This window comes from Anticarsia gemmatalis, chromosome W (assembly GCF_050436995.1).
Source record: "Anticarsia gemmatalis isolate Benzon Research Colony breed Stoneville strain chromosome W, ilAntGemm2 primary, whole genome shotgun sequence".
NCBI lineage: Eukaryota > Metazoa > Arthropoda > Insecta > Lepidoptera > Erebidae > Anticarsia > Anticarsia gemmatalis.
This window is the reverse complement of record NC_134775.1, coordinates 9,079,695-9,100,838: the sequence shown is the minus strand read 5'-3', so window position 1 is coordinate 9,100,838 and position 21,144 is coordinate 9,079,695. Positions and strand designations below refer to the sequence as shown.

Below are 21,144 nucleotides of genomic sequence, written 5' to 3'. Positions count from 1 at the left end.
GATTAAACAATATATTGTACAAAAGAGAGAGAATGTGAGCATTCCGGCGTGAACGTAGGGGTAACCACTTGGGCTTATGTCTGTATTCAGAAATATGATCATACTTGCGTAAACCAAATATGAATCTAATAAAGAAGTTTTGAAGTCGCTCAAGTTTATTCAATTGGTCCTCGGTGAGATCAAGATAGCTGACATCAGCATAATCAAGAACGGGAAAAAGAAGGGATTGTACTAACGCAACTTTAGTCGTGATGGGAAGAAAATTACGCAGTCTGCGCAAAGACCCCGCCGAAGCGAATATTTTGCGACTGACGTGTTGGATTTGAGGAACCCACGACATCTTCTTATCAATGAAGATACCCAAATTCTTGACTTTGTCACTGTATGGGATATCAATACCGTCACAAGACACGGGGGGTATCAGTGACCAGTCGATTCTTGAGATCATTCTCGAACTGCCAACAACAATCACCTGGGTCTTATCCGGGTTGACCTTTAACCCGTACGACTTGCTCCAGTCACAAATTCGCATCATGTCAGTGTTTATAGTTTGAACAGCTTCCGTCAACCTATCTAGGGGAGCGTGGGAATAAATCTGTAGATCATCTGCGTAGAGGTGGTAGGAGGAAGTCAAGTAGTTAGAAATTGAGTTGATAAAAACTGCGAAGAGAAGAGGAGATAAGACGCCGCCCAGCGGAACGCCAGCATATGACGGGCACCATGCGGAGATCGTGTTATCGATGCTGATACGTTGCCGGCGCCCTAACAGGTAACTACGAAACCAGTCAACCGCTGTTGGAGATACGTTAAGAGAGCATAGTATCCCGAGAAGTACATCAAAGTCAACAGTGTTAAAAGCGTTGCTAAAGTCTAGCAATGCAAGCACTGTAAGATGACCACCTTCCATTGCTGACCTAATGTCTTCCGTAATATGAACCAGGGTTGTGGTGGTACTGTGACCGGGACGGAAACCAGCCTGGAGTGGGTTAAGGAGTTGGTTTTCGGAAAGAAAAGAACTAAGCTGATCATGAACGAGGCGTTCAAGAACTTTAGACAGGAAAGGTAGGATAGAAATGGGCCGGTATTCGGAGAAGGATGAATGGTTACATTTTTTAGGTAGAGGTGTGATTTGGGCGTCTTTCCAAGCTGATGGGAAGATGCCCCTGGAGATGGAGAAATTAAGGATATGACAGATGACAGGGAGTATCTCATCAATGTCAGATGTCAAAGTCAGTCAAAGTCAAACGGGAGAATAAACATATAACATATTATAATATTTGTGGAAGGTAGAAGAAATGAATGAATTATACAAGTAAACAAGCGAAGTGTACCTGGACTAGTAATGAACTCGGATGACTTCACTTTTTGGGGGCTACTCGCTTTGATTTTGAGGCAATCAGTGGTTTGGGCGCCGAACTCGGCTTGGGCAACAGCTCACCGACCCTGCACAGCTCGGCTTGTGTTGTCACGCGGTGCCTCACGTCGTCCGGTCCCAGAACATGGATTGCACCATCCCGAGTCCAGCACTTGTTGACCCCATACTTCTCACGAGCCGCCATGAACACATCGTGCCTGCTCTTGGTGAGTAACTCCGACATGGTCACTCCGGAACCCTTAAGCTTTGTCTTGGAGAACCACAGCATATCACGCATCTCCAAGTCCATCAGCTTAACCAGTATTGGTCGGGGCTTCTTAGCCGAAGTCTTCTTCCCCATTCGCTGACAGCGCCTGATGTCATCCTTGGAGAAGTTACCAATGCCCAGCTCCTTGACAACAACACCAGTGAGTGTTTGGGCAACATCTTCATCCTTGGCAGGCTCTGTTACACCATGAAGCAGCAGTATCTTTCTCCGCCGCTGCATCTCCATGCTGTCGACTGTTCGTGCAAGCCCGTCGATTTGCAGTTGTAGCGTTGTCAGGGCTTGGGTAACAAATGCCCTGTACGAAGCAAAGTCGGAGGCCAGGCTGGAGACACTCAGAGGAGCAGACTTCAGTAGCTGCGCTTCAAAATCAGCCATTCTGCTGTTGATGCTGGTGCTGAGCTCATTCAGTGTTGCTTGCACGGTGTCCATATTGTAGTGTGTAGTTCAGTGTAGTCAATGGTAGATAGTGAGTAGTGAAGTACAGAAGAGAAGGATTCAAAGAAGAGAAATATTGTAACCGGCAGGTAGATAGATGATTAAGAAATTAAAACATAAAATTGTATAAATTAGATGAAATTACTATTAAAATTTAATTAAAATATGTAGAGCAGAATTTTAGTTCCTTCTTGTTGCTACTACCCCCGCAAAAAAAAGCGCATTGAGCGCTCAAAAATGACTAACTCGGGAACCAATCATTTCCGAGAAATATCGTTGGAGTAAATTTCGCGCATACAGTGTCACAAACTTACCACTGAAGTTTTCGGTTAGCCGTCATTTACACCCTGTATACATATATGAAAACCTAATTTATGTACACGAAAATATCGCAGATTTCATGAAAAAGAGCGATATACATAGCATTAATACACGAAACAAAAATAAACTTGTTATTCCAGCCACTAGGCCCAAAAAAATAAATAAATCCTTCAGAGGTCAATGTGTGCGATTCTACAATAAAATCCCTAGTGAAATCCAAAATTTAAGCTTCAATAAATTTAAATTAGTTATTAAACGCTACTTATGTTTAAAGGGCTATTATACTGTTAAAGATTATTTCGACGATAATAAAGCTTGGGACTGTGCTGCTTCTACCAAGTCTGTTTCAAATAATGTACTAATATTTTAATGTACGATGTTTTACTGTGTCTTACCTATATGTCGGGCGATGCCTTGTTGCAGTCGTACGACACTCTTGATATTTCTTGATTAATGAAAATACTTGTAGTTGTTCGATATTAGATGTTTATTTCCTTGATACACGGGTTTACCTTGCTGTTGACTACTTGTGAGTGATACATTAGAATAAAATTGTCAAATACATGCAGTAAAATGCTGACGCGGTGACACGTGCGGTAATTAGACCTATTCAAGTAATACATAAGAATAAGATTGTGAAATCCATGCAATAAATGCTGACGCGGTGACATGTGCGGTAATTGGACCGTACATATTCCCGAGCCAGAGAAGATGGGATGCTGAGCTACTATTAACAAACAAAAATGAATTGATAGAAAATTAAACAATTACTTGATTTAAATGTAACAATAATAACTAAACAGGGTTATCAAACATTCAATTTTTGCAAAATTGGCCTTGTTGATTGGTTTCGAAATCTTGAAGTGCGTGCGCTGGGTGGTGGTGCGATGTCGTCGCTTGCTCGACGTGCTCCCTCAGCCGCGCCTGCCGCCACCGGCGGCTCTTGAGTAGCCGGACTTGATGTTGCTTCTGTATTATGATGTTGTTGTCTCTGCGTGCAACGCCATTTGTATGGCATGCGCCGTACCAAAATCGCCGTGCCGATAATCACCAACATACCAAATATGACGTAGATCATTGAGTAATGGTGAATGTCGTGAAAAGTTGCAGTATCTGGCAGGACACCTTCACTGTTTTCCAAATCTTGTAATCTATCTTGTATTTCGGCGGCTGCTTCTTGAAACATCAAATGCGATTTGTTGGAAATGTTATACGTAGGAATGCTGATGTTGAGTATATGATTAATCGGTGCGATGGTAGGTGTATATAAGTCAGGTGAAATTCGCACCTCGCTTGTATGAGGTTTGTGAGGATATATAGAGAACTCATCTGTTTTCAATAAACAATCGTGACCTACACTAAGCAGTCCAGTGCCCATCAGCTGGTGCGCAGTAATCCGATCTTCGCACATTGTTCGTACCTTGCACCGATTGCAACAGGTATAAATATAAGTGTTGATTATATAACTGTCTTGCCATTTTTCCTCGCATACTATTTCTTTTGTTAAACATTCGTGATTTTCTTGTTGGCATAAATTTTTGTCACTCTTCATCTGATATTCGGGCCTTTGGCTGTGACAAAAATAACTTTCTTGTATGATACAGCTCTTTATGTCTTCTTCGGTCATGGGTATAAATGACCCCTTTCTAATATTTAACGCCACGTTGTCCGACACAGGTGATATCGCGTAGGTCTTGTTTCCATGATGCTGAGGAATTGGTATTAACTTGAAGATTTCGTACGTATCTCTACTAGTAAGAGGTATTCTTATCTCGAACAGTAGATACTCTTCCAGTATTCTTGCTTTAACTCTAAAGAGATTGTACATCTTGCGTATGTCCGAATGAATGTTGTCTACGGGCAAAGAGACATCTTTGGGCAGTTTACTTGATATAGTTTTCAACTCATTGATTAGTTGATCTGATGACACTAAGTGTACATTAAATCGGCCTTGGTAAACATCCATGACGGTATCCATAATCGTGTCTTGTAGATTTCTCAAGTTGTTAAGCACATTTATCGCTATGATAGACCCAACTGTAAAGTCACCCAGTAAACTACTTGTCCTAGCACTGTTTTTCAGATCAATTACAGCTGTATCTAATGCCATCATGTGTTGATTTATAATCTTATGTTGTTGGTTCATAGTACTCTCAGTACGTTTTAATAGATTGTTTTCGGCTTTTCTAATGGTCGTTTGATTTTTCCAATGATTTTAGCTGCAATAAAAGCTGGTGTTGTCAGGTCGGACACCAACTCTAGATGCACGGCCTTGGTTGCCATGCATACGAATACAGCAACATATCCCTTTGAGGATTTTACTCCACGGCCCTTGTTAGCCTTCAAAAGGACATGCCCGGTGAAATCTACACCCGTATGTTGGAAAGGACGAGAAGGGCAGACCCTTGAACCAGGTAAGTCCCCCATGATTTGTTCTTGCATGCTTGGCTTGTGCTTCTTACAATTTATGCAGTTACGTATATATTTTTTAATTGTTTTTGTTCCGCTTAGAATCCAATACTTTTGTCGCGTAAATGCTAATGTAACCCGAGCGCCGCCGTGCAACGTGAGCTCGTGTGCATTATTTATTATTAATTCTGTGAGGCGGTGGTTTGCGGCAAAATGATTGGGTTCTTCATTTCAGGGCTAATCAATGCGTTACGCAGCCTCCCTCCTACGCGAAGAATCTCCTCATGATCCAAATACGGATTCAAGCTTAGAATTTTGCTTTTTGTAGAAATAGATTTCTTTTGTTTCAGGTATGCTATTTCATCTTCAAAAGTTTCACCTTGAACTTGCTTTATTATAATTTTTCTTGCCTCTAGTAATTCCGATATAGTGAGCCAAGAGACAGATTTTCTATCTTGATTTTTCGCAGCAAATCGGCGCACCCATGCTAACACCTTTATTAGCTTCGAAAATGAACTATATTTTTCTATCATTTCCTTAATTAGACTGTTGTTACTAAACTGCGTAATTACGTTAACTTGCTTTGTAATTTTTGCTTCTTCTTGCGTAGTGTAAGAACAATTTTCTTGTGTAAAATTGTCTGTGGTGAATAGCCATGCTGGGCCTTGCCACCATATTGGATGTAGTCTCAGTTGACTTGCAGTCAGGCCGCGGCTGGCGCAGTCGGCAGGATTTTCTGCAGACTTGACGTAGTGCCAGCAATCTGGCGGCATGACTTCAACAATTTTTCGGACTCTGTTTGAGACGAAAGGCTTCCACCGATCAGGATTTCCTTGCAGCCATCCAAGAACCGCCATAGAATCTGTCCATCCGTGATGTCCACGTCAGGTGATAGGGCTTGTTTGATTTTTATCATGACTTCGGACAGCAATAATGCTCCACAAAGCTCCAGTCTTGGTAAGGAAACTTCTTTCTTGCAGGGAACGAGTCTTGATTTTCCAACAATGAGTTTTATATCAACTTCATTTTGTTTTTTTACCTTGATGTAAATAACGCAACCGTATGCTTTTTGCGAAGCGTCGCAAAAGCCGTGCAATTCGAGCCTGCACGTGTCATCATATCCGAGCCATCGTGGTATTTCAATATTATTTATGTTAACAATATCACACTTTATTGATTGCCATTCTTGATGAATATTTTTGGGCAGTTTGTCATCCCATGCCATGTTTGTCTTCCATACTTCTTGAAAAAGGAGCTTCATTTTAGTAGAAAGCGGAGTTAACCACCCAAGAGGATCAAACAGCTGTGAAATTGCGGATAGCAGCGATCTCTTTGTATGTTAATCTTGCTTGTTGATCTTGCATTGAAAAACAAAAACATCCTTTTCAGGATTCCAGTATAAACCGAGTGTCTTGGTAGATTCGGTGTGCGTGAGGTCAAAGTTGCACTGGCCTTCTTGACTTGAATTTTCAGATAGAACCTTGTAATTAGACTTCCATTTTCTTAAATTGAAGCCGCCAGCTTTCATAAGATTTATGAGGTCTGCCTTGATTTTTAGCGCGTCCTCTATTGACGGCACAGGCAGGATCAAATCATCCATGTAGAAATTGTTCTCTACAATCAGCACCGCTTCTATTTCCCAAAATTTTTGTATGTCTTGCATATTGCTGAGCACCACATTGCACTGGAGAGACTGCATCTTGCCGCACAATAGCCACCCCAGACGCGTTTCTTGAGCGATTAGAGACATGTTTCCAATTCGATACATTCCATTCATCATAATATTTGAGTAAATGTCGGCTCCGAATAAAATGTCAATGGGCTTGCTCACATTGAAGTCGGGATCGGCCAATTCTATTTGTTGTAATAAATTCCATGTTGGACGGGTGAATGACGCATTAGGCAAATTTCTTGTTAAGCCTTTCATAATGTAAACATTAGTCGTAAACGCATAATCTTCGCGCATAGAATTGCAATATATTTCTGCTAATCCATTGCAGATGTTGTCCTTGGCGCCAACACCTGTTATCACTCCTCTACATTTTTGTCTTTGTAGGCACAGAAGATGTGCTGCTTGTGTGGTGATGAGAGAAGCTTGTGAGCCTTGGTCTATTAGGGCTCGCATGACAAGGTATTCTCCATCTGCTCTTTGAATCTTTATGAGAGCTGTAGATAATAAAATTTCGGTCGCTTCAAATTGTTGGGCCACGTGCATATTATTGCTGAGTTGTTCGGTCCGCGGGTTCAACGCTACATTATTGGACGCTGGCTTTGACGTCGTATCGGCCGATGTCACGTTTTTTGCAAACGCTGAGTGCAGCAAAGTGTTGTGTCGCCCGTTGCACTCCCGGCATCTTTTGTTTGACGAACATATTTCCCCATTATGACTATGAAGACAATTATAACAAAATTTTAGTTTCGAAATTTCTAAACGTTTTTGGGTCGGCGACATTTTCAGGAACTTGTCACAATAATAAATCGTATGCTCGGCGCTGTTACAAATTGGACATACTATCTTGTTTTTCGTATGAGATGAAGCTGCAGCTTGATTGCTTGAAAAATTCTTAAAATAATGCAATTTATGTATGTCTATCAGATGTCGACGTCGATGATCTTGACTGATAATTTTCTTGCTTTCGACGTGCTGATTCAAATTCAAATTATTCATTCAGATTCCAATGTAGTGAACTTGTTTTCTAGGAACTTGAGAAATTCTTCCAAATTTGGTAACTCGCGTGGTTCTTTAACTGACTCCAAATAGTCACTATGTGTTTCAGAGTCTATTTTTTGCACCAAAAGGTAAACTAAAATGAGGTCCCAGGTATCTATGTCGACCCCCAGATTTTTTATTGCATTTAAGCATTCTGTGGTGACGTCATGGAGGCGTTTTATGTGATTTACATTGGCTATTTGAGCCACAGGCAGGTTCATCAGAGTATTCATGTGCGTTGTAAATATAAGTTTTTTATTATTGTACCTGTATGGTTCAATATTTCCCAACAGGTCAAATAATTATCCGAGCTGATCTGTAAATGTTGCACTAAGCGCTCAGCTTCGCCCTTAAGCTTGCTCTTTAGGAACTGCATTCTTTGCGCGTTAGGCAAACCTGGGTTGTTGTTTATCGCCTCGCTGAAGAGGTCTTTAAATGACACCCACTGTTGGTAGCTGCCGCTGAACACGGGAATGTCGAGTTTAGGTGTCGATTTTTCACGGTGTGACACGGACCAAAGCTTACTATTTATGGCCCTCTTGATGTCATGATATTTCTGTTTGTGCTCTGTGAATCTTGCTTCGTAATGCTGATTAGATCCGTTAGTCTCACTGTCTATTTCCCAGTGGAGTAGATCTATGGCCTTCCAGCGTACCTGAAGAGTTTTCAGTGTGTCTTCAAACTCCCATCGATCTTGTATGAAGTCTACATTGATGTTAGAGACTGTTCTCGCAAACACCTTGAAGTTGCTTGACTCTCTTCTATACACCTCGTCCAACTTGCTTAAATTTCCTGAATCCGAGGCGTTTGCCATGTCATTCCAGTCCGGCTTGCTAGGAGGAACGTTCTTCTGTTGAGTGGCAGCGTCCTCGAAGGTGCTCTCATCTACTTCTTGAGACGTAGATGCTGTTTCGCTCAACGTGGTCTTGATAGTTTTCTGTTGTTCGGGACCTTGTTGCGGCCTCCCACAAGCGGGTCTCACCGGCTGAATTGAGAAGGCGCACATATCACGTGAAAGCACCTTAGCCACTGAGTTATCAAGAACCAGCAAGTTTTTAAGTAAGCAAGTACTTAACTAGCAAGTGTCAAGTTATCAAGAGCAAATTTACGGTGTGGAATTTGTTGTGAAATACAAATCCACATTAACAAGTGAATAAATTGTGTGCACACCAAATATATATCCAGCAAATAAGGTACCTTATCTATCAAGTTTTGTTGTTTCGATTGTTTATTTCGCGGGTTTATGAAAATCAAGACAGTTAATCTATCAAGTTTTTAGCAAGTTATATCAAAATGGAAATGAGTAATTTACTCTATCAACAATCTCTTATATATCAGAGGAGATCAAGAAAGTTTTGATTAACTTTAAGAAGGATGGTCCATCACGTAGGACACCTGAGCAAGTCAAAAGACGTCTCGAAACTCTGGAAAGATTTTGGATTGAGTTCAAGTCCAATCATGCGAAGCTTTCGGAGTTTTTACCAGGTGATCATGACTATCTGGTGGGTGACGTTTACCAGCAGACAAGGCAAAGCTACTTAGATGCAAAACTCTACATTGAGAAATTAAGCATAAGTAGCGACCTCAAACCTCTTTCGGCACAACAAGGTCCCGAACAACAGAAAACTATCAAGACCACGTTGAGCGAAACAGCATCTACGTCTCAAGAAGTAGATGAGAGCACCTTCGAGGACGCTGCCACTCAACAGAAGAACGTTCCTCCTAGCAAGCCGGACTGGAATGACATGGCAAACGCCTCGGATTCAGGAAATTTAAGCAAGTTGGACGAGGTGTATAGAAGAGAGTCAAGCAACTTCAAGGTGTTTGCGAGAACAGTCTCTAACATCAATGTAGACTTCATACAAGATCGATGGGAGTTTGAAGACACACTGAAAACTCTTCAGGTACGCTGGAAGGCCATAGATCTACTCCACTGGGAAATAGACAGTGAGACTAACGGATCTAATCAGCATTACGAAGCAAGATTCACAGAGCACAAACAGAAATATCATGACATCAAGAGGGCCATAAATAGTAAGCTTTGGTCCGTGTCACACCGTGAAAAATCGACACCTAAACTCGACATTCCCGTGTTCAGCGGCAGCTACCAACAGTGGGTGTCATTTAAAGACCTCTTCAGCGAGGCGATAAACAACAACCCAGGTTTGCCTAACGCGCAAAGAATGCAGTTCCTAAAGAGCAAGCTTAAGGGCGAAGCTGAGCGCTTAGTGCAACATTTACAGATCAGCTCGGATAATTATTTGACCTGTTGGGAAATATTGAACCATACAGGTACAATAATAAAAAACTTATATTTACAACGCACATGAATACTCTGATGAACCTGCCTGTGGCTCAAATAGCCAATGTAAATCACATAAAACGCCTCCATGACGTCACCACAGAATGCTTAAATGCAATAAAAAATCTGGGGGTCGACATAGATACCTGGGACCTCATTTTAGTTTACCTTTTGGTGCAAAAAATAGACTCTGAAACACATAGTGACTATTTGGAGTCAGTTAAAGAACCACGCGAGTTACCAAATTTGGAAGAATTTCTCAAGTTCCTAGAAAACAAGTTCACTACATTGGAATCTGAATGAATAATTTGAATTTGAATCAGCACGTCGAAAGCAAGAAAATTATCAGTCAAGATCATCGACGTCGACATCTGATAGACATACATAAATTGCATTATTTTAAGAATTTTTCAAGCAATCAAGCTGCAGCTTCATCTCATACGAAAAACAAGATAGTATGTCCAATTTGTAACAGCGCCGAGCATACGATTTATTATTGTGACAAGTTCCTGAAAATGTCGCCGACCCAAAAACGTTTAGAAATTTCGAAACTAAAATTTTGTTATAATTGTCTTCATAGTCATAATGGGGAAATATGTTCGTCAAACAAAAGATGCCGGGAGTGCAACGGGCGACACAACACTTTGCTGCACTCAGCGTTTGCAAAAAACGTGACATCGGCCGATACGACGTCAAAGCCAGCGTCCAATAATGTAGCGTTGAACCCGCGGACCGAACAACTCAGCAATAATATGCACGTGGCCCAACAATTTGAAGCGACCGAAATTTTATTATCTACAGCTCTCATAAAGATTCAAAGAGCAGATGGAGAATACCTTGTCATGCGAGCCCTAATAGACCAAGGCTCACAAGCTTCTCTCATCACCACACAAGCAGCACATCTTCTGTGCCTACAAAGACAAAAATGTAGAGGAGTGATAACAGGTGTTGGCGCCAAGGACAACATCTGCAATGGATTAGCAGAAATATATTGCAATTCTATGCGCGAAGATTATGCGTTTACGACTAATGTTTACATTATGAAAGGCTTAACAAGAAATTTGCCTAATGCGTCATTCACCCGTCCAACATGGAATTTATTACAACAAATAGAATTGGCCGATCCCGACTTCAATGTGAGCAAGCCCATTGACATTTTATTCGGAGCCGACATTTACTCAAATATTATGATGAATGGAATGTATCGAATTGGAAACATGTCTCTAATCGCTCAAGAAACGCGTCTGGGGTGGCTATTGTGCGGCAAGATGCAGTCTCTCCAGTGCAATGTGGTGCTCAGCAATATGCAAGACATACAAAAATTTTGGGAAATAGAAGCGGTGCTGATTGTAGAGAACAATTTCTACATGGATGATTTGATCCTGCCTGTGCCGTCAATAGAGGACGCGCTAAAAATCAAGGCAGACCTCATAAATCTTATGAAAGCTGGCGGCTTCAATTTAAGAAAATGGAAGTCTAATTACAAGGTTCTATCTGAAAATTCAAGTCAAGAAGGCCAGTGCAACTTTGACCTCACGCACACCGAATCTACCAAGACACTCGGTTTATACTGGAATCCTGAAAAGGATGTTTTTGTTTTTCAATGCAAGATCAACAAGCAAGATTAACATACAAAGAGATCGCTGCTATCCGCAATTTCACAGCTGTTTGATCCTCTTGGGTGGTTAACTCCGCTTTCTACTAAAATGAAGCTCCTTTTTCAAGAAGTATGGAAGACAAACATGGCATGGGATGACAAACTGCCCAAAAATATTCATCAAGAATGGCAATCAATAAAGTGTGATATTGTTAACATAAATAATATTGAAATACCACGATGGCTCGGATATGATGACACGTGCAGGCTCGAATTGCACGGCTTTTGCGACGCTTCGCAAAAAGCATACGGTTGCGTTATTTACATCAAGGTAAAAAAACAAAATGAAGTTGATATAAAACTCATTGTTGGAAAATCAAGACTCGTTCCCTGCAAGAAAGAAGTTTCCTTACCAAGACTGGAGCTTTGTGGAGCATTATTGCTGTCCGAAGTCATGATAAAAATCAAACAAGCCCTATCACCTGACGTGGACATCACGGATGGACAGATTCTATGGCGGTTCTTGGATGGCTGCAAGGAAATCCTGATCGGTGGAAGCCTTTCGTCTCAAACAGAGTCCGAAAAATTGTTGAAGTCATGCCGCCAGATTGCTGGCACTACGTCAAGTCTGCAGAAAATCCTGCCGACTGCGCCAGCCGCGGCCTGACTGCAAGTCAACTGAGACTACATCCAATATGGTGGCAAGGCCCAGCATGGCTATTCACCACAGACAATTTTACACAAGAAAATTGTTCTTACACTACGCAAGAAGAAGCAAAAATTACAAAGCAAGTTAACGTAATTACGCAGTTTAGTAACAACAGTCTAATTAAGGAAATGATAGAAAAATATAGTTCATTTTCGAAGCTAATAAAGGTGTTAGCATGGGTGCGCCGATTTGCTGCGAAAAATCAAGATAGAAAATCTGTCTCTTGGCTCACTATATCGGAATTACTAGAGGCAAGAAAAATTATAATAAAGCAAGTTCAAGGTGAAACTTTTGAAGATGAAATAGCATACCTGAAACAAAAGAAATCTATTTCTACAAAAAGCAAAATTCTAAGCTTGAATCCGTATTTGGATCATGAGGAGATTCTTCGCGTAGGAGGGAGGCTGCGTAACGCATTGATTAGCCCTGAAATGAAGAACCCAATCATTTTGCCGCAAACCACCGCCTCACAGAATTAATAATAAATAATGCACACGAGCTCACGTTGCACGGCGGCGCTCGGGTTACATTAGCATTTACGCGACAAAAGTATTGGATTCTAAGCGGAACAAAAACAATTAAAAAATATATACGTAACTGCATAAATTGTAAGAAGCACAAGCCAAGCATGCAAGAACAAATCATGGGGGACTTACCTGGTTCAAGGGTCTGCCCTTCTCGTCCTTTCCAACATACGGGTGTAGATTTCACCGGGCATGTCCTTTTGAAGGCTAACAAGGGCCGTGGAGTAAAATCCTCAAAGGGATATGTTGCTGTATTCGTATGCATGGCAACCAAGGCCGTGCATCTAGAGTTGGTGTCCGACCTGACAACACCAGCTTTTATTGCAGCTAAAATCATTGGAAAAATCAAACGACCATTAGAAAAGCCGAAAACAATCTATTAAAACGTACTGAGAGTACTATGAACCAACAACATAAGATTATAAATCAACACATGATGGCATTAGATACAGCTGTAATTGATCTGAAAAACAGTGCTAGGACAAGTAGTTTACTGGGTGACTTTACAGTTGGGTCTATCATAGCGATAAATGTGCTTAACAACTTGAGAAATCTACAAGACACGATTATGGATACCGTCATGGATGTTTACCAAGGCCGATTTAATGTACACTTAGTGTCATCAGATCAACTAATCAATGAGTTGAAAACTATATCAAGTAAACTGCCCAAAGATGTCTCTTTGCCCGTAGACAACATTCATTCGGACATACGCAAGATGTACAATCTCTTTAGAGTTAAAGCAAGAATACTGGAAGAGTATCTACTGTTCGAGATAAGAATACCTCTTACTAGTAGAGATACGTACGAAATCTTCAAGTTAATACCAATTCCTCAGCATCATGGAAACAAGACCTACGCGATATCACCTGTGTCGGACAACGTGGCGTTAAATATTAGAAAGGGGTCATTTATACCCATGACCGAAGAAGACATAAAGAGCTGTATCATACAAGAAAGTTATTTTTGTCACAGCCAAAGGCCCGAATATCAGATGAAGAGTGACAAAAATTTATGCCAACAAGAAAATCACGAATGTTTAACAAAAGAAATAGTATGCGAGGAAAAATGGCAAGACAGTTATATAATCAACACTTATATTTATACCTGTTGCAATCGGTGCAAGGTACGAACAATGTGCGAAGATCGGATTACTGCGCACCAGCTGATGGGCACTGGACTGCTTAGTGTAGGTCACGATTGTTTATTGAAAACAGATGAGTTCTCTATATATCCTCACAAACCTCATACAAGCGAGGTGCGAATTTCACCTGACTTATATACACCTACCATCGCACCGATTAATCATATACTCAACATCAGCATTCCTACGTATAACATTTCCAACAAATCGCATTTGATGTTTCAAGAAGCAGCCGCCGAAATACAAGATAGATTACAAGATTTGGAAAACAGTGAAGGTGTCCTGCCAGATACTGCAACTTTTCACGACATTCACCATTACTCAATGATCTACGTCATATTTGGTATGTTGGTGATTATCGGCACGGCGATTTTGGTACGGCGCATGCCATACAAATGGCGTTGCACGCAGAGACAACAACATCATAATACAGAAGCAACATCAAGTCCGGCTACTCAAGAGCCGCCGGTGGCGGCAGGCGCGGCTGAGGGAGCACGTCGAGCAAGCGACGACATCGCACCACCACCCAGCGCACGCACTTCAAGATTTCGAAACCAATCAACAAGGCCAATTTTGCAAAAATTGAATGTTTGATAACCCTGTTTAGTTATTATTGTTACATTTAAATCAAGTAATTGTTTAATTTTCTATCAATTCATTTTTGTTTGTTAATAGTAGCTCAGCATCCCATCTTCTCTGGCTCGGGAATATGTACGGTCCAATTACCGCACATGTCACCGCGTCAGCATTTATTGCATGGATTTCACAATCTTATTCTTATGTATTACTTGAATAGGTCTAATTACCGCACGTGTCACCGCGTCAGCATTTTACTGCATGTATTTGACAATTTTATTCTAATGTATCACTCACAAGTAGTCAACAGCAAGGTAAACCCGTGTATCAAGGAAATAAACATCTAATATCGAACAACTACAAGTATTTTCATTAATCAAGAAATATCAAGAGTGTCGTACGACTGCAACAAGGCATCGCCCGACATATAGGTAAGACACAGTAAAACATCGTACATTAAAATATTAGTACATTATTTGAAACAGACTTGGTAGAAGCAGCACAGTCCCAAGCTTTATTATCGTCGAAATAATCTTTAACAGTATAATAGCCCTTTAAACATAAGTAGCGTTTAATAACTAATTTAAATTTATTGAAGCTTAAATTTTGGATTTCACTAGGGATTTTATTGTAGAATCGCACACATTGACCTCTGAAGGATTTATTTATTTTTTTGGGCCTAGTGGCTGGAATAACAAGTTTATTTTTGTTTCGTGTATTAATGCTATGTATATCGCTCTTTTTCATGAAATCTGCGATATTTTCGTGTACATAAATTAGGTTTTCATATATGTATACAGGGTGTAAATGACGGCTAACCGAAAACTTCAGTGGTAAGTTTGTGACACTGTATGCGCGAAATTTACTCCAACGATATTTCTCGGAAATGATTGGTTCCCGAGTTAGTCATTTTTGAGCGCTCAATGCGCTTTTTTTTGCGGGGGTAGTTGCAACAAGAAGGAACTAAAATTCTGCTCTACATATTTTAATTAAATTTTAATAGTAATTTCATCTAATTTATACAATTTTATGTTTTAATTTCTTAATCATCTATCTACCTGCCGGTTACAATATTTCTCTTCTTTGAATCCTTCTCTTCTGTACTTCACTACTCACTATCTACCATTGACTACACTGAACTACACACTACAATATGGACACCGTGCAAGCAACACTGAATGAGCTCAGCACCAGCATCAACAGCAGAATGGCTGATTTTGAAGCGCAGCTACTGAAGTCTGCTCCTCTGAGTGTCTCCAGCCTGGCCTCCGACTTTGCTTCGTACAGGGCATTTGTTACCCAAGCCCTGACAACGCTACAACTGCAAATCGACGGGCTTGCACGAACAGTCGACAGCATGGAGATGCAGCGGCGGAGAAAGATACTGCTGCTTCATGGTGTAACAGAGCCTGCCAAGGATGAAGATGTTGCCCAAACACTCACTGGTGTTGTTGTCAAGGAGCTGGGCATTGGTAACTTCTCCAAGGATGACATCAGGCGCTGTCAGCGAATGGGGAAGAAGACTTCGGCTAAGAAGCCCCGACCAATACTGGTTAAGCTGATGGACTTGGAGATGCGTGATATGCTGTGGTTCTCCAAGACAAAGCTTAAGGGTTCCGGAGTGACCATGTCGGAGTTACTCACCAAGAGCAGGCACGATGTGTTCATGGCGGCTCGTGAGAAGTATGGGGTCAACAAGTGCTGGACTCGGGATGGTGCAATCCATGTTCTGGGACCGGACGACGTGAGGCACCGCGTGACAACACAAGCCGAGCTGTGCAGGGTCGGTGAGCTGTTGCCCAAGCCGAGTTCGGCGCCCAAACCACTGATTGCCTCAAAATCAAAGCGAGTAGCCCCCAAAAAGTGAAGTCATCCGAGTTCATTACTAGTCCAGGTACACTTCGCTTGTTTACTTGTATAATTCATTCATTTCTTCTACCTTCCACAAATATTATAATATGTTATATGTTTATTCTCCCGTTTGACTTTGACTGACTTTGACATCTGACATTGATGAGATACTCCCTGTCATCTGTCATATCCTTAATTTCTCCATCTCCAGGGGCATCTTCCCATCAGCTTGGAAAGACGCCCAAATCACACCTCTACCTAAAAAATGTAACCATTCATCCTTCTCCGAATACCGGCCCATTTCTATCCTACCTTTCCTGTCTAAAGTTCTTGAACGCCTCGTTCATGATCAGCTTAGTTCTTTTCTTTCCGAAAACCAACTCCTTAACCCACTCCAGGCTGGTTTCCGTCCCGGTCACAGTACCACCACAACCCTGGTTCATATTACGGAAGACATTAGGTCAGCAATGGAAGGTGGTCATCTTACAGTGCTTGCATTGCTAGACTTTAGCAACGCTTTTAACACTGTTGACTTTGATGTACTTCTCGGGATACTATGCTCTCTTAACGTATCTCCAACAGCGGTTGACTGGTTTCGTAGTTACCTGTTAGGGCGCCGGCAACGTATCAGCATCGATAACACGATCTCCGCATGGTGCCCGTCATATGCTGGCGTTCCGCTGGGCGGCGTCTTATCTCCTCTTCTCTTCGCAGTTTTTATCAACTCAATTTCTAACTACTTGACTTCCTCCTACCACCTCTACGCAGATGATCTACAGATTTATTCCCACGCTCCCCTAGATAGGTTGACGGAAGCTGTTCAAACTATAAACACTGACATGATGCGAATTTGTGACTGGAGCAAGTCGTACGGGTTAAAGGTCAACCCGGATAAGACCCAGGTGATTGTTGTTGGCAGTTCGAGAATGATCTCAAGAATCGACTGGTCACTGATACCCCCCGTGTCTTGTGACGGTATTGATATCCCATACAGTGACAAAGTCAAGAATTTGGGTATCTTCATTGATAAGAAGATGTCGTGGGTTCCTCAAATCCAACACGTCAGTCGCAAAATATTCGCTTCGGCGGGGTCTTTGCGCAGACTGCGTAATTTTCTTCCCATCACGACTAAAGTTGCGTTAGTACAATCCCTTCTTTTTCCCGTTCTTGATTATGCTGATGTCAGCTATCTTGATCTCACCGAGGACCAATTGAATAAACTTGAGCGACTTCAAAACTTCTTTATTAGATTCATATTTGGTTTACGCAAGTATGATCATATTTCTGAATACAGACATAAGCCCAAGTGGTTACCCCTACGTTCACGCCGGAATGCTCACATTCTCTCTCTTTTGTACAATATATTGTTTAATCCCTTAGCGCCCCCATACCTTAAAGAACGTTTCGATTTCTTGCATGACACACATTCAAGACTCCTGCGATCATCAGAAAATTTAAGATTGAAGATGCCAGTGCATTCCACAAAGTTTGTTGATAGATCGTTTTCTGTTGAAGCTGTGCGATTGTGGAATGCACTACCAGTGTCAATACGACGTGCTCAATCCTTACCCATTTTTAAAAAACAAGTTAAGGAACACTACCTTTCGCTACAAAATTAATTATTTATTTTATGTATTTTAAATATATTATTTGTGTATCATTTATATATATGGATGTTTATATTTCTCTTTTATATATGTATATGTCAATATTTATATATTCACTATCTACACTCATTTGTACTGCCCTCCTTCATTCAACTGCTTTTATATCTCTCCATCCAATGGTTGCCTGGAAGAGATTGCCACTGTGCGATAAGGCCGCCAATTGTACTTTTATTTTAAGTTTGTTTGTGTTTCCTTTATGTACAATAAAGAGTTTTTCATTCATTCATTAATTCATTCAATGTATAGTGAACAACGCGATGTATCTCCGCGCATGCCTACGAGATTTCTGGCGGCGGTGGCGCGCTGAGCGACGACATGTCGCGACGCGTCGTAGGTATGTACGTACGCGTACAATCTCGTCTATGCACTTGTATGCAACGCTATCATTAGATAACAATCTTACGTATCGCTTATTGTATCGTAAGTAAGCCCTTAAGTTACAAAAGCTAATAGTCTAATTGTACGTAAATATCTACCTACTTGGCTTACGTGAAATCAAACAATAATAGCAATATATATATATATAATACAAGTCTTAGTTGCGTCGTGTCCTAATGCAGACGTGTTTTTAATTATATTAATTTGATAAGCGCAGCGCAAGCTGACGCTCGACTAAGTTCTTTTTCGCGATGGGTACACAACTTATTGCGAATGAGTTACTGGCGTTTTTGCAGCAAAAACTGGATGTGATGGATGAAGTGTCAGCCATCCAGATATGTGCGAGTAACTTCAGTGAAGAGGACATTGCAGCTGCCAAGCTGCTATTATTCACGACGCTGAATAAGCGCGACAAGATGGTGTCCCGCCGGCGTGACGGGACAAAGAAGAGCATCCAAGACATCATCACGCTACTCAAGGAGACCGATCCCGACGATGTGCCGACGTTTGTGGCGAAGGAGCTGCACAAGCTGCCCCCTGTCACCTTCGACCACGTCGATGTAACCAGCCTTCTGAAGGACATCGTGTCGCTGAAGGCCAGCCTTGTGGATGTGGTAATGAAGTTAGATGCATTCCAGAATACCGTCACTGATTTGCGTAAAGAAATATACGATTTGCGCAATGAGGTGTCGGTTTCTAGGTCAACATCCGATGCATCGAATGTCAACACGTGCCGGCGAGTCGTCGATTTGCCGTCGTTGAACTCTGCGTCAGCATATTCGACGCCAGCGCATCCGTCGCGTACTGTGGAGTGCAGCGCCCCCGCGCCCCCGACCTCCGCACCTGCCCCTGTGACATCACCTTGTGACGTCGCACGAACCGCTCGCCCCGTCCCGCTGCCACGGCCTGCAGCCCCCGTGAAGACTCAACGAAGAAACTTTGCGAGCGTTACGGCGAGCACTGCTGTTCCCAAAACTAAATTCTTACCAAAGGATACGGGTAATGGGAACGAAGACGACGAGGGTTTCGTGAAGGTTCAAAGAAAAAAGCGCGCCACACGAACCCAGAATCGCAGCGGTACGGCTCCTAAAGAGCCAACACCGTGCTTAAGAGCCGCGAGGCCGACCACACCGGTGTACGTCTCACGTCTGCACTACCTCACCAAGAAGGAGGATGTCGAGACGTATATCTGTAAGAGGACCAAGTACCAGATGAGGGTGCAGCTGTTGGAGGCGCGCCGTAACGTCGGATTCAAGTCGTTCGTGGTGCGCGTCCCAAACGACGTGCTGCCCCTCCTCATGAAGGAGGACTTTTGGCCCGTGGGCGTGGTATTCCGTCGCTTCCGCGGACTTATACCACAGGATAGCACCAAAGACACGGTGCTTAAGTGAAGTGCTACTAACATAGTCTTAAGCTATATTTACTAATAACAAGTTGTTGTACTAAATATATATGTTAGTTTGTAAGGTATATATCTATGAGCCATTGCAGCTTGAAAATAAAATGATTTATTATTATTATTATATTCGGGAGTGTATTTTTTCTCAGCTTTCGAGCTGGTGTTTACTACATTACGGGTCGAAACCAAGTAAATGCAGTGTGTGTGAGTTAAGTGTGTGGTGTGTTGTGTTGTGTCGTGTTGTGTTGTGTTGTTATATCGTTCTCGTCAATTTCTAGGAATTTTCGTACAATTCTACAAGTATTCAATATTGCTGCTTTTTGGAGGGTTATGTATGTTGTATTTTTTAGGTCTATTAGTTTGAGGCTGTGGTGAAGATGTTTAGGAATAACTCCTGTTGTCGAAAGAACGATGGGTACTACGTAAACTTTGTCCTGATTCCATATTCTTGCTACTTCATCTTTCAGCTCGGCGTATTTTGATATTTTTTCAGAGATGGTCTTTTGTATGTTATGTGTGTTGGGAACTGCGATGTCAATGAGGTAAGTTGTTTTAGTTTTTTTGTCTAGTAGAGTGATGTCCGGTCTATTGTAGTGTATAGTCCTGTCGGTGAGTATGGCCCTATCATAATATAATTTGTGTGTGGCGTTCTCCAGTACAGTCTCAGGTTTGTATTTGTAATATGGTGTGTTTGTGTTTTGTATGAGGTTATGTTTGAGTGCGAGGTTCTGATGTATGATATTGGCTATTTGGTTGTGTCTGTGTGTGTAGTCTGTTTGTGTGAGTGTTGTGCAAGCACCGGTTATGTGCTGAATAGTTTCAGATTGAGCATTGCATCTGCGACATTTATCATTAGTGGCAGAAGGGTCTTTAATAATATATCGCCTGTAATTTTTGGTGTTAATTACCTGATCTTGTATAGCAATCATAAACCCTTCAGTTTCAGGGAATAAATTGCCAGTCTGAAGCCATTTATTAGATGCGATTGTGTCGATGTGTGTTTGTTCCAGGTCGTGTGGGTGTCTGCCGTGAAGTATTTTCTTTTTCCAGTTTTCTACTTTTTGTGTTTGTGGGTCAATTTGGTTTGGGTCGTGTGTGTCAGTTTGCTCGATGAGATTTAATGGTGTGTAATTGCAGTCGTTATGAGTGATGGCTTTATGAATGTTACTGGTGCGTGATTTTGTGTGAAAGAATTTTTTAAGGTTGTGTAATTGTTTTTGCCAGAGATGATGAATGTCTATTATGCCCCTACCTCCCTGGTGCCTTTTAATTGTCAGTCTTTCTATTGCGGACTTGGGGTGCAAATTGTTGTGTTTCGTGAGTGTGGTGCGTGTTGTCCGCTCCAATTGTTCTATGTCCGTTTTGGACCATTTTATGATGCCAAAAGAGTAGGTCAATATAGGTATAGCGTAAGTGTTAAGTGCTTTTGTGAGGTGTTTTCCTGAGAGTTGTGTGTTACAGATTGCGTGTGTTCGTCTT

General features: G+C 41.7%; 3 protein-coding genes across 3 annotated transcripts; 2 read left to right on the top strand and 1 right to left on the bottom strand.

The window, feature by feature from the left end:
- Positions 1-5,511: 5,511 nt before the first annotated feature.
- On the bottom strand, positions 5,512-6,033 carry LOC142985930 (uncharacterized). The gene has a single exon (XM_076134171.1). The coding sequence runs from the start codon at positions 6,031-6,033 to the stop codon at positions 5,512-5,514; it is 522 nt and encodes a 173-aa protein (XP_075990286.1).
- Positions 6,034-11,562: 5,529 nt separating this feature from the next.
- LOC142985929 (uncharacterized) lies at positions 11,563-12,084 on the top strand. The gene has a single exon (XM_076134170.1). The coding sequence runs from the start codon at positions 11,563-11,565 to the stop codon at positions 12,082-12,084; it is 522 nt and encodes a 173-aa protein (XP_075990285.1).
- A 6,433-nt stretch (positions 12,085-18,517) lies between these two features.
- Positions 18,518-19,657, top strand: LOC142985928 (uncharacterized). Its single transcript, XM_076134169.1, has one exon. It carries the CDS (start codon positions 18,518-18,520, stop codon positions 19,655-19,657), a length of 1,140 nt encoding a protein of 379 aa, XP_075990284.1.
- The last annotated feature ends 1,487 nt before the right edge of the window (positions 19,658-21,144 follow it).